Genomic DNA, 13265 nt, shown 5'->3' with positions numbered 1-13265 from the left:
GCCATAATTGAATGGTGTAGACTTGATGGGCCAACTGGCCTGATTCTGCACCTATCACATGAACTTTTTCCTAGGATGGCAATTGCAAAGACTACGAATCATAGCTTTAAGGTAAGAGTGCAAAGTTTAAAGGAGATGTGCGGAGTAAGTTTTTTTTTACACAAAGGGTGATGGATCCCTGGAATGTGCTGCCAGGAGTGGTGGTAGAAGCAGATAAGACAATGGCGCTGAGACTTGTATATAGGGGCATTGTTATGCAGGGAATGGATGGATATGGATAACAAGCAGGCAGGAAATTAATTTATCTTGGCATTATGTTCAACCCAGACATTGTGGGCTGACGGGCCTGTTCCTGTGCTGTACTGTTCTATGTTATAAACATTTTGCATGATCTAAAGTGCATCCTTTTCCAATTCCAGCATGACTTTAATTATCTACTAAGGAATCTACATCATTCCTGGAGCTATAAATTCACAATGCAAGTTCAGAAACCAATGTGGAAAACTGTTCACAAGAGGCGGAACGGTGGGGTAGCGGTAAAGTTGCTGCCTTGCAGCGCCAGAGACCCGGGTTCGATCCTGACTACTCCTGCTGTCTGAACCGTGATGTACGTGGGTTTTCTTCGGGTGCTCCAGTTTCCTCCCACACTCCAAAGACGTACCGGTTTGTAGGCGAATTGGATTGATAAAATTGTAAATTGTCCCTCGTGTGTAGGATAATGTTAGTGTGCAGGTATCGCTGGGCGGCGGGGACTCGATGGGCCAAAGGACCTGTTTCCGCGCTGTGTCTCTAAACTAAACTAAAAAAGTAAAAGACAAGGATTATAAACTAATCATCTTTACGAACTTAATCATCTTCCAGAAAGCAAGATAAAGATTGGGACAAACAAGAAATATTAAGGTAGAAAATTAAATACCAATTATTTTGAAATCCGTGCAATTATCACAAATGGAGAAAATAACACTCCTGACATTTTAAAATTATTTTTCTACACCATAGAGATTTGCTCAGCAGTAATTCCAACGTATTAACCTATTTAAACCGGAATTATATACGTATCCAACAAGATGCAATGCTTTCAATGAATTTGATAGATAAGAAAAGTTGACGTTCAATTCAAATTACTGATTTGTTGTATATGCAAAGACTGCAACAGCGTATCCTGTGCATAAGGAAGGCATCATTGACAGCAGTTTCCAGACTGCTACATTTAACTATCCATGTATCATTGCAACAAATCTGTCAGCTTTACTCATCATTAAGCTGCAAATTCTGGGTGGCTGTAATAATTAGCTGTTCAAAAATTAAAAACTTGTTGCTCAGAAATGCATCCCTAATTAGAAGAATCAAACACTCTGCCCATTCAACTCCACTCTGAAATTATGTTCTATTGGCTTCGGTGAGTAAATTACAGAGGTTGAGTAGAATGCAAAGCTGCCACCAAATACATAAAAGGTACACAAAAATGCTGGAGAAACTCAGCGGGTGAGACAGCATCTATAGAGCGAAGCAAATAGGCAGCGTTTCGGGTCAAAACCCTCTTCCGGCTGATGTGAGGGGGGGGGGGGGGAAGTGGTGGAGAGTGGGATGAGGGAGAGCTGGGAAGGGGAGGAGAAAGTAGGGACTATCTGAAATTAGAGAAGTCAATGTTCATACCGCTAGGGTGCAACTGCCCAAGCGAAATATGAATTGCTGCTCATCCAATTTACGGTGGTCCTCACTTTGGCCATGGAGGAGGCCCAGGATAGAAAGGTCGGATTCAGAATGGGAGGGGGAGTTGAAGTGCTGAGCCACCGGGAGATCAGGTTGGTTATTGCGAACCGACCGGAGGTGTTCAGTGAAGCGATCGCCACCCTATGCTTGGTCTCGCTGATGTAGAGCAGCTGACATCTATATAACAATTACAGCAATTACAGCACGGAAACAGGCCATCTCGGCCCTACAAGTCCGTGCCGCATCTAGAGCAGCAGATGCAATAGATGAGGTTGGAGTAGGTGTAGGTGAACCTCTGCCGCACCTGGAAGGACTGCTTGGGTCCTTGAATGGAGTCAAGGGGGGCGGTAAAGCTACAAGTGTAGCATTTCTTGCAGTTGCAAGGGAAAGTGCCTGGAGAGGGGGTGGTTCGGGTGGGAAGGGACGAATTGACCAGGGAAACTTTCCCTTGCTCTCCCTCAGCCCACTCTCCTCGTCTTGCTTTCTTCTTCCTGCCCACGCCCCCCCCCCCCCCAACCACCCTCACATCAGTCTGAAGAAGGGTTTCGACCCGAAATGTTACCTATTTCCTTCGTTCCATAGATGCTGCCTCACCCGCTGAGTCTCTCCAGCATTTTTGTCTACCTTCGATTTTCCAGCATCTGCAGTTCCTTCTTAACCAAATACATAAAGAGCAGTTTTGATCTGAGATAGATTTCTGGATTTTCGATTCAATTGTAAAACAAAATTTCCTGCTGGGGCTAAGATTCTTTTTCTATACCTTGCAATGGGTTTGTTCAAAGCTTTATAAATCTGGTAAAAGATTCAATAGAGGCAGAGCATCCGTTTGTCTTTAAGTTAACTATATATACCGTTTTTGTACCATAAAGCAAGATTTAAATTTGCTGCTTCCCAAATACAAAGAGATTCACTAGAAATAAAGCACTTGACAATACAAAGCAAGCTTTACCCATTTTACACACACCAAGTGTTTGTACCCAGGTTACATTATAACTTTTTAATAGCACCATTACTTAATTGTTATCACAAAGCTTACCTTTTTTCCAAAGTTTCAAGTCCTATTCTTTGTCAAAAGGTATTAACTTATAACAGTTACATCCAGATATTTTCTAAATACAATAATTCGCTTACAAGCTATTTTGCTTCTGCATTTAAGATCTACTCAATCACGAATTTCACTACACCCAACTTTTCTTCTATATAACCCTAAGAGCGAGTCAAAGGTTACAAATTATTAGAGCTTTGTGGTGGAGACGTGCAACCTATGAAGATAATTGATGTGCAAATGCAGCATGTATAGTAGGGAAGTAGCATTTTTCATATTTATTGGAATGGTTGTGATTAATGATGTGTACTATCTATATTACTAAATCTCTGATCTTGACCACTTTTGGCCGACTGTGCTGCGATTTCCGAGAGAACGTCGCCACCTACGGCGGTCATTTTTGGCCACCTCGCTCAGAGCCCCACTCCACCGTATGAGTACGGAGGATTTTTTCCGTCAATGAAAAATGAGAGAGATATTAATGTTTTTACAAAATTCCCCATTATCTCTGCTGCACCCGCTGGCAGCAGGGGGAGGGACTATAAAACCCGGAAGTGTCGTGCCTCACTCAGTTTCTGCCAGACCCAGGAAGCGAGAGGGTCACGGCTCTCTGAGCTGCGAATAACACTGAACGCACGTCTACTCCACGGTGAGTCCCCTCGATGCGGCTGTAAAGTGGCTGCAGCCCTTTTTAAAAAGTTTGTGTTCACAAAATGAATATTGGTTGTCGGGAGGCTGCAGCCCAATTGTTTGCCTCCCCTTTTTAACAAGTTTGTGTTCACAAAATGGATTTTGTTTGTCGGGTGGCTGCAGCCCAATTGTTTACCTCGCCTTTTTTAACAAGTTCATGTTCACAAAATGAATTTTGGTTGTCGGGTGTCTGCAGCCCAATTGTTTGCCTCCCCTTTTTAACAAGTTTGTGTTCACAAAATGAATTTTGGTTGTCGGGTGTCTGCAGCCCACAAGTTTGTGTTCACAAAATGAATTTTGGTTGTTGGATGTCTGCAGCCCAATTGTTTGCCTCACCTTTTTAACAAGTTTGTGTTCACAAAATGAATATTGGTTGTCGGGTGGCTGCAGCCCAATTGTTTGCCTCGCATTTTTAACAAGTTTGTGCTCACAAAATGAATATTGGTTGTCGGGTGTCTGCAGCCCAATTGTTTGCCACCTTTTTAACAAGTTTGTGTTCACAAAATGAATTTTGGTTGTCGGGTGTCTGCAGCCCAATTGTTTGCCTCGTCTTTTAGCAAGTTTGTGGTCACAAAATGAATTTTGGTTGTCAGGTGGCTGCAGCCCAATTGTTTGCCTTGGCTTGGCTTTTAAAATCGTTGCAACAGTTGGATGCCTGCCCAAGCATCCATACGGCCCACAATGTCTATACTAGCCCTATGAAAACCAGTACCTTCGGCCCACAACACCCATACTAGCGCAACAGACGACCCCCCCCCCCCCCACTGGCGAGCAGTATTGGAATTGGTGGAGAGGTGGAATATTGCGTTGGTGACCAGCCCTCCCGTGTGATGCTGGGACCCAACGGGTCCTACTTAGTCTAGTTTATTAAATATAGATAACATCAATACAATCAGAATTAACATGAAGATCAAAAGATATATTTGCATCATTAAATTGATTTTTTTTTCCTAAAATGAGTTTTTCATAAAATGAGTTTTATGATTTACACAGTAGGTTTTTTGTTACATGATACTAACACTGGGTCGGAGTTCTTATGGTCATAATGCAGATTTTCCAGTGTATTGAATACTCCAGCAGCTGCATTTATTCAACACACAACAGTTTCAGGGAATGCGCAACCCTTCAGATAGTTCCACAAACAGAAAAGACAGTTCACATAACATTGTTAATTGTTGGCTGATACCAAATGAAGAGGAACATAATCTCACCCCAGTCACTCCATCATCTCCTTCTCTCAACATGCAAGAGGTACAGAGGTTTGAAAACACATACCTCCATATTCATGGACAGTTTCTTCATGGCTGTTAGCAGCCATCAGAACGGTCCTCTCATCAGCTAGGCTGCAGTCCTAACCTTCCATCTACCTCATTAGAGATCTTTGCACTCCTTAATCGGTCTTTATCTCGTACTAAATGAGTACCCTTTATCGTTTATGTGTACACTGTGATTGTACATGGCATGGTTGTAATTATGCATAGACTTTTCTTTGACTGGATAGTACGTAAACAAAAGCTTTTCACTATACATCCACACACGTGACAATAATAAATTAAACTAAACTGATGCAGTATACATTTACGTTTCTGGCACGAAAGCCTTGCTTAAATACTAGAGACACATGGAAGTGCAGATGCTGGAACCTTGAGTCGAACATAAAGTATTACATAGAAACATAGAAAATAGGTGCAGAAATAGGCCATTCAGCCTTTCAAGGCAGCACTGCCATTCAATATTATGATGGCTGATCATCCTAAATCACTACCTCCCGTTCCTGCTTTCTCCCCATATCCCTTGATTCCTTTAGCCCTAAGAGCTATATCTAACTCTCTCTTGAAAACATCCAGTGAATTGGCCTCTGTGAATTGGCAGAGAATTCCACAGATTCACAACTCTCTGGGTGAAAAGGTTTTTTCTTCATCTCAGTCCTAAATGACCTACTCCTTATTCTTAAACTGTGACCCCTGGTTCTGGACTCCCCCAACATCAGGAACATTTTTCCTGCATCTAGTCTGTCCAATCCTTTAAGAATTTTATATATTTCTATAAAATCCCCTGTCATAATTCTAAATTCCAGTGAGCATAACCCCAGTTGATCCATTCTTTCATCATATGACAGTCCCGCCATCCCTGGTATTAATCTGGTGAACCTACGCTCCACTCCCTCAATAGCAAGAATATCCTTCCTCAAATTAGGAGACCAAAACTGCACACAAAACACCAGGTGTGGTCTCACCAGGGCCCTGTACAACTGCAGAAGGATATCCTTGTTCCTATACTCAAATCCTCTCGCTATGAAGACCAGCATGCCATTTGCTTTCTTCACTGCCTGCTGTACCTACATGCTTACTATCAGTGACTGATGTACAAGGACACCCCGGTTTCGTGGCACCTCCCCTTTTCCTACTCTGACACCATTCAGATAATAATCTGCCTTCTTGTTCTTGCCACCAAAGTGGATAACCTCACATTTATCCACATTATATTGCATCAGCCATGCATCTGCCCACTCACCCAACATATCCAAGTCACCCTGCAGCTTCATAGCATCCTCCTCGCAGCTCACACTGCCACCCAGCTTTGTGTCATCCCCAAACTTGGAGATATCCATATAAAACTAAAACTCTTTGTCTTGTTTGTGGGTGGGGGTGGGGGTGGGGGGGGGGGGGGGGTGTGGGGTGTGTGTGTGTGTGTGTGTGTGTGTGTGTGTGTGTGTGTGTGTGTGTGTGTGTGTGTGTGTGTGTGTGTGTGTGTGTGTGTGTGTGTGTGTGTGTGTGTGTGTGTGTGTGAGAGAAAATCTGGTTAATTTTCCTATTTCCTATTTCCTTCAAAAAGCTAGGCCACAGCCTTCCCATTTTCACATATTCCTGTCGAGGTGATACGCATCTTCCTGTCGCATTCCTACATATAGTTCCGGACTTTTTAATCGTTTAAAGTTTTTACAAAAGCCAGAAAGTTCACCCATTTCAGAAAAAAAACGCGAGTGACATCACAAAGGACTTGCAAGGCAGGACGGGACACTCCAGGAGGGAGGGGCATTCCAGCGCACCCGAATGATGTCACAATGCACTCGCAGGGCAGGACGGGACACTTCGGGATGGAGGGGCACTCCAGCGCACTCGTGTGGCGGCTGCTGCCGACGCCCGATGGAGAGGGTGGTGCTGGAGCTGGAGGGAGAGCCGAGCCCGGGGCCGAAATATAAGCCCCTCTGGAACCAAGGATGAGCCTGGGTCCGGGACGAGCCCACTGGAGCCCAGGCGGCGGCCGAGCTGACGGCTGGAGTCTACAGTCAGGGCCGGGCCGAGCACAAGAACCAGGCCGAGTTCCAGGCCCTGCTCTACGACCTGGGTAGGTCCTGGGGCACGGAATGGGAGTGAGGGGAGGAGGATGTGGGAAATGAGGAGGAGGGAGATGGGGTGGGGAGTGGGGTGGTAGAGGGAGATGGAGGGGGGTGTGGAGGAGGGAGATGCCCCCTCCCTATCTACCCTCACTCCAACCTTCTCTACCCCCTCCCTAGTTACCCTCGCTTCCACCCTCTCCACTTGCACCCTCTCTACCCCCTCTCTCTCCCTGTCTACCCCCTCCCTATCTACCGTCACTTCCACCCACTCTACCCCACCACGCTACCCCGCTACCTCTCTACCCCCTCCTTCTCCATCTCTACCCCCTCCATCTCTGTTCCCCCCCTCTCTACCCCCCTCCCTCTCTACCCCCTCCCCCCTCCCTCTCTAGGGATTGAAGAGGGAGTTTGAAGAGGAGGAGGAAGGAGTGCTGGGGGATGAGGAGAAATGAGCCGTGTTTGCGCAGTTGGGAGCAATGCGTGAGTGGTGCAATATTGCGTTGCGGGAACGGGTGAGTGGTGGAATCTTGCGGTGGGGGAGCAGACCTAATGGGTCTGCATTTGGTCTAATTACATTTAATTCCTTTGTCTATATCGTTAATATATATTGTATATAACTGGTGTCCCAGAACTGAGCCTTGCAGCATCCCACTAGTCACTGCCTGCTATTCTGAGAAGGACTCATTAATTCCTACTCTTTGCTTCCTGTCTGCCAACCAGTTCTCTATCCTTGTCAATACCCTCCTCCCAATACCATGTTTTGCACATTAATCTCTTGTGTGGGAGCTTGTCAAAGGAGTGTTGGACAGACAATATCTGTGAAAGGAATGGACAGATGACATTTTGGGTCAGGACACTCATCATTTTGAAGAATGGCCCCAACCCGAAATGTCACCTGTCCATTCCATTCCACAGAAGCTGACTGGCCCACTGAGGTCCCCCAGCACATTGTATTTTGCTTCAATATGAAGAAATTATGGTTTTGGTCCAAAGACGACCATCAGGCAGATCACCATTCTAATTACATTTCCTCGACTTTTGTATAAAGCTTGGCCTTCCTTATTCCAAGTACCACAGGTGCAGCAGTGGTGCGTTATCCACTGTATCGCCACCAGACTCCCTCCCCCTCCCCCTCTACTGCCTTAATTTGGTTGCATCAAATACAATAGAACTTTCAAATATCACATAGCCACCACCTTAATAAGCATGTATGCTTTCATAGCTCGCGAAATGAAGGCACTTTGACAAGTTAACATTTCTTCAATGGTTTGCCCAAATGTCAGGTATTCAAATATATAATCTCATGATTCAGACACAAAAGGGCTGTCGACTAAACCAAGTTGAACCACGAGTGTTAAGGCCCATGAAGTTCTTTTTTTTTTAAATGCCCACTTTGAAATTTTATGTAAAGATTTAATTTATTTATTTTATGACTCCACGATTGACCTTCCTTCGTCTATTATTGGCCATTACAAAATCTATTCTGAAATTTATTTTAAAAGATTTAAAAAGGTCACTAATACAGTAACATCACACATGAGTTGCTCAGTTGAGACAGAACAATGCACAGCACAATGCACAGCAGACCACTCAGCCCATTCTATCTGTGTTGGAATTCCATAAGATCTAACTATTTAGACCCATTCCTCTGCTCTTTTCACATAATTCTTCATTTTCAAATGCATCTCATGTTTTTTTATGTGTACTTTCAAGCTGAGACATTTACATCAAAGACATTATTGTAAAATAAAAGCAGTTACATCCAATTACTTCAGATGTAACAAATCAATATTAATCAATTTGATTGTCAACAGAATTCAAAGCCTATGTCATCAATTGAGTGACATTTTTAGAATCTTAACTTAATATCATCTTTCATTTACAGAAATATTACATATTTAACAAGGACAAAGGACATTTATTGTCATATACACCAATACACAACCTAGTGGAAATGGGGGAAGTATTATAACATTAATATCAATATTTTCTAAACTTCTGACGGATTGAATTAAAATGTTCCCTTGTACATTTCAAAAATAACTTACTTGGATAGAGCATTTTGTGGACAAAATGCTTGATGTTTGTATGTTTGTTTTCAAACATTGATAGGATGTGAAAAGCACATCACAGCAGTAAACTCATAATCTAGCTTTGTGGTACATTTTAAAGAGTGGAATATCCAGTCGCACAAACTATTGTGGCCATGCTGGTGATATTTCGGCTATTAGCAATAACAAGTCCTCAAACATCAAAACGCTGCACTTCCTTAATCAAGAGAAATCTAGTTTAAGTGGAATATCAATCTCAATGGACATTATTAAAACAAAGTTTGTTAATCGTACAAATATTATGCTCAATTAATGCTTAATCATACTTAAACAATACATAACAGTAGGAAAATTGTGATTACAAATTAACAGCAAATTTGACTTCAATGGAAATCGCTCATAGTAATTTGCCAATGATATTGTCAACTTAAAATAAACTATATTTGAAAAAAACACAGTCCAATAGAAAAGATTTGAGGGCTTATAAGTGGCCAACATTTACCACAACATTTAAATCTTTGAACTGATAAATTTCCTCCAACTCACACTGCCACTTAGGTATTAAAATATAGATTCAAAGACTTTCCTTAAAATACAATTAACCCTATGTTCATGAAAATGCTGCCTCCAAATGTTTTTTTTTGGTAATGTGGCCATAATTTGATGTGCATCAAACAACACTGCCCAGTGAGCTAAGTCTTGTAGGCTTAATTTAAAAAATATATCTTAGCAGTTTTCAGAAGCAGCAAAATAATAATGTCATACCGAGGGAAGCTGGGCATGTAGGAACCAAGTGAACAGCGTAAGCAATTGTAGCTCATTAAGTAATCAGATTAAGTTGTGAAATTAACGCAAACCTCAAGAAGGAAATGTAAACTTCAGTGGAAATTCAATGTCAATGTACAGTTTATGAAAAAGAACAGAAAAGGGATTAATAAAAGAAGAAATATTGAAATATAGTTTAAGATATGCAAAAAATTTAATCTGAAGAAATGAGACAGCAAACTAAAACTGCATAATGTTCAGTTTGGAGTGGTTTCCAGGCAATGATTAACACTTAGCATGTCATTAAAATGTAATTTCTGTATTGTTTTCTCCATGCCTACTGTACAGGTAGTGATATTTACTGGATGGAATGCGTGCCAATAATGAAATGAACAGCAAGACTCAGTGGTAGGGCTTGAAGAGAATGTTTTTTAAATTCCAAATTGAATCACACATCTGTCCTTGCCTGAAGTTGGCAGAGCATTTTTTCCAGGATGGCAAATAATATATACCGAAGGTGATACGATAGGGCATTTAATATGCTTTTAGACAGGCACATGGAATTAATGGTATGCATCTCGTGCAAGCAGATGTTAGTTTAACTTGGCATCATGTTGTGTACCGATGCTGTGAGCCGAAGGGGCTGTTTCTGTGCTATACTATTCATTGTACTGCCCTATGTATGTTCTGAACCTTCCTGTTACTTTAGACAGCACATTTGTTAACATTTTTGAGGAATCATATTTTTAAAGATAAAACTCCATCAGTTCTGCAGGTATCACTGTGTATTGTTTATAACTCATATATGTCATGATTTATTATCTCCTTAGATTATTCCTTAGGTCTATTTTCCCTGCATTCATCCGAAATAAATATGTATTTTGCAAGGATCATAAATATTCCTACCAAATTAATTTAGCAAAATCCAAAAGAATGTAAACATTTGGGGAATGATTTTGCACATTTCTAACATTGACAATATTTTTATTTAATTAACATCCCAGCTCTTTCCCCTTAAATGTTCAAACATGACCGGTGGATTATCCAATTCGCTCAAATACAGTTGGAAGCTAAAGTAAAGTATGGGCAAAAGGCTTAAAATGAGGAAGCAGGCGTTTTGAATATTGGGTCCCCACTTAAAACACCTGCTGAGACTCGAGCGATCGAGACTCCAAAAACCTCGCAACTATCCTCTTCTTTAATGCCGGTGTCAGTTTCATAGTTTAACGTTAGCGAGCACTCCTGACAGATTAACTAAAAGTCAGAAAGATCCTTAATTCAAACCAGAACACCTCTGCGGACTGTGCGATTATGAACTTGGACCGCTTGCAATTAAGAAACTCTTCTCAGTGTAGCAGTAAAAAGGCAGGAAATAAAACCTTCCTGTTCTCCGGCGAAAGTCGCACTGCCCTCTCTGAAAGTTACGGAGTTCGAACTTTGGAATAAAACGCCGGCTCCCGTGTGTACAGCGCCTCCCTCTCGCTAAACCAAGTGTTTCACGTCCCCTCTGGGGCAGCAATAAACCCTCGCGTGTGGCCCGCGTCCTTTCCCCTGCTCTCTCTGCCGCCTGCAAGGTGACTGTGAAGCGGGGTCTCTATTAAGTACTGCTTCTGCTGGAGAGGGAATCTTCAGGCAAGTGGAGTGTGTGGGAACCGGGTCTGGGGACAATGGGAAACGTACTGTCATTCAGCTGCACTTTACCCCATCTCTCGCAACCTTGTACGAGTTATGTCGCGGGAAGGTCCTTTAGTTAAGAAGGGGGTTAAAGACGCTTAAAGTCTAATTTCTCACAATACCTCGTCTCCCGAGGGACCCACGGCTGCCCTATCCCATGTCCGGATGGTGGGCACGGGTCCTTTGATGTAGTTTCCAGATGATTGGGGATTGGGATACTCACCTCAGCCGGGGGTTGGGAGGGAGGGAGGGAGTGGGGGTGAGGGTGTTCTCAACTCCAGGTGGGTTGTAAGGAAGAAAAGCCTTCACCCTCATCGGGGGTCCGACCCTTATCCCTTTCCCCTCCTCCTTGAACTCCCCTGCTCTACTCCGCCTGTCGCTAAGATTGCTCCCTTGACTCTAGTGTGTGTGTGTGTGTGTGTGTGGGGGAGAGAGACTCTCCTCTCTCATTGCGCCGTGCGCTCCCCTTCTCGTTGTCCTCCTCACGCCCCCAAACATACCTGGGTCACCAAGGGGATGAGGGTCTGCTCCACCGACCGGGTTTTAATCTCCAGTCCGGTGTCGGCGTTGCAGTGCGAAGAAGCCATGATGCCCCGATGCCGCTGGCGTTGCAGAGCCGAGTGCGTCTCTCGCTCTCCCGGCGCCTGACACTCAGTGAGAGGAGGGCGGGAGGGAGTTGTGTCTCTTTCCGGCGGTAGGAGGGATTCAGGAATGTGAGTGTGGGTGGTTGAGGGGGGTGGTGTTTGTGTTTTGTCCTTTTACGCCTCCTCTCTGATTCCAGTGCGTGTTCTAATTAAACCTGTGTGAGGTTTTTTTTAAACACGCACATTAAGTTAACTTCCTTCGCGCAGCCTCTCGGATCACTGCAATGTTGCAGCGGGAAACGGCGCGATGGCGCGGAGCGGCTCGGGCTCGTGGTGACGACCACAGCCCCTGATCCTGGAAGCTGGAGGGGGCGAGTGCGGAGCAACACTCATCCAGCATCGCGCCGGCTGCAAATGTAACTTTAGCACCAAGTTGTGCTGTTAACATTGGAAGAAAAAGGGGCAACAACAAAAACAAAAAAATTGCAACTCATTGCTTCAGTCGCCGCTGCCAGCAACCTTGGCGGGTTGCTGCGAAAGGTTACCCACCAAGTCAGTTCAGAGAGCAGAATTTCAATAGCCCGCGCCTTTTCATTTCCTGCCGGGAATGTGGTTCCAAACGTTCAGCACCTTGAGCATTTTTGTTTAGGTTAGCTGTGTTTTGATTTGCATTGTTGTGAGTTTGTGTGTAAACCTGCCTGCGCGGTTTACGGTAGTTGTCAGTGTCACCACGTGCCGTCAATCAATTTCTACCTTCACATCTTTCGCACTTTTTCATCAGAGACAAACATAACGAGGTTTTAAACTTTGTGTCATTATGTATTGACATTTTATTATACGCCTATCCTTCCATCCATATTCTACCTTATGCAACTCCAAGACGACGATTTTGCCGACAAATTTCAGTATGAATTCAATTTATTTCGGCAGCGCCGAATTCGCCGCCACAGTGCAAATAGCACAGTGATTGTTCTTCGGACTCGTTCTTGATTGTTAATTGTTATCTGGATTTGGGTTGCATTCAATGCAAATTGATGAAATTTGATAAAACTGTAATATAATGTTCAATTGGTCACGTAACTGTAAAATTAGTTGAACAATGTCAGAAATAATGTATAAAAATCAGGTGGAAATAAGATAACTGTACATTAAAGTAAATTACATACATATTCATAAAGACACAAGGAATTGCAAATGCTGGTTTACAAAAAAACACAAAGTGCTTAAGTAACTCAGCAGGGAAGGCAGCGGGCATGGACATGGGCAGGTGAAGTTTCGAGTCGGGACCCTTCTTCAGACTGATTGTAGTCGGGGGAGAAAGTCGGAAGGAAGGTGGGCGAGGCAAAGCCTGGCAAATGTAAGGTGGATAGGCGAGGAGGAACCGGCAAGTGGACAAAGGGTGT

At 43.5% G+C, this 13265-nt stretch overlaps 1 protein-coding gene across 1 annotated transcript in view; it reads right to left on the bottom strand.

Annotated features, from left to right (window-relative positions):
* The window catches only part of ctnnal1 (catenin alpha like 1), a 319864-nt gene extending 307930 nt beyond the window's left edge, over nucleotides 1-11934 (bottom strand). Inside the window, exon 1 of the mRNA XM_033012208.1 lies at nucleotides 11779-11934. Coding sequence (XP_032868099.1) covers nucleotides 11779-11865 — 87 coding nt within the window. The 5' untranslated portion in view covers nucleotides 11866-11934. The remainder of the gene's footprint in view (nucleotides 1-11778) is intronic.
* Nucleotides 11935-13265: the final 1331 nt, after the last annotated feature.

Source organism: Amblyraja radiata, chromosome 2 (assembly GCF_010909765.2).
Source record: "Amblyraja radiata isolate CabotCenter1 chromosome 2, sAmbRad1.1.pri, whole genome shotgun sequence".
Taxonomy (NCBI): domain Eukaryota; kingdom Metazoa; phylum Chordata; class Chondrichthyes; order Rajiformes; family Rajidae; genus Amblyraja; species Amblyraja radiata.
Note: the sequence above shows the minus strand (reverse complement) of the source record. Positions and strands in the feature narration are given on the sequence as shown.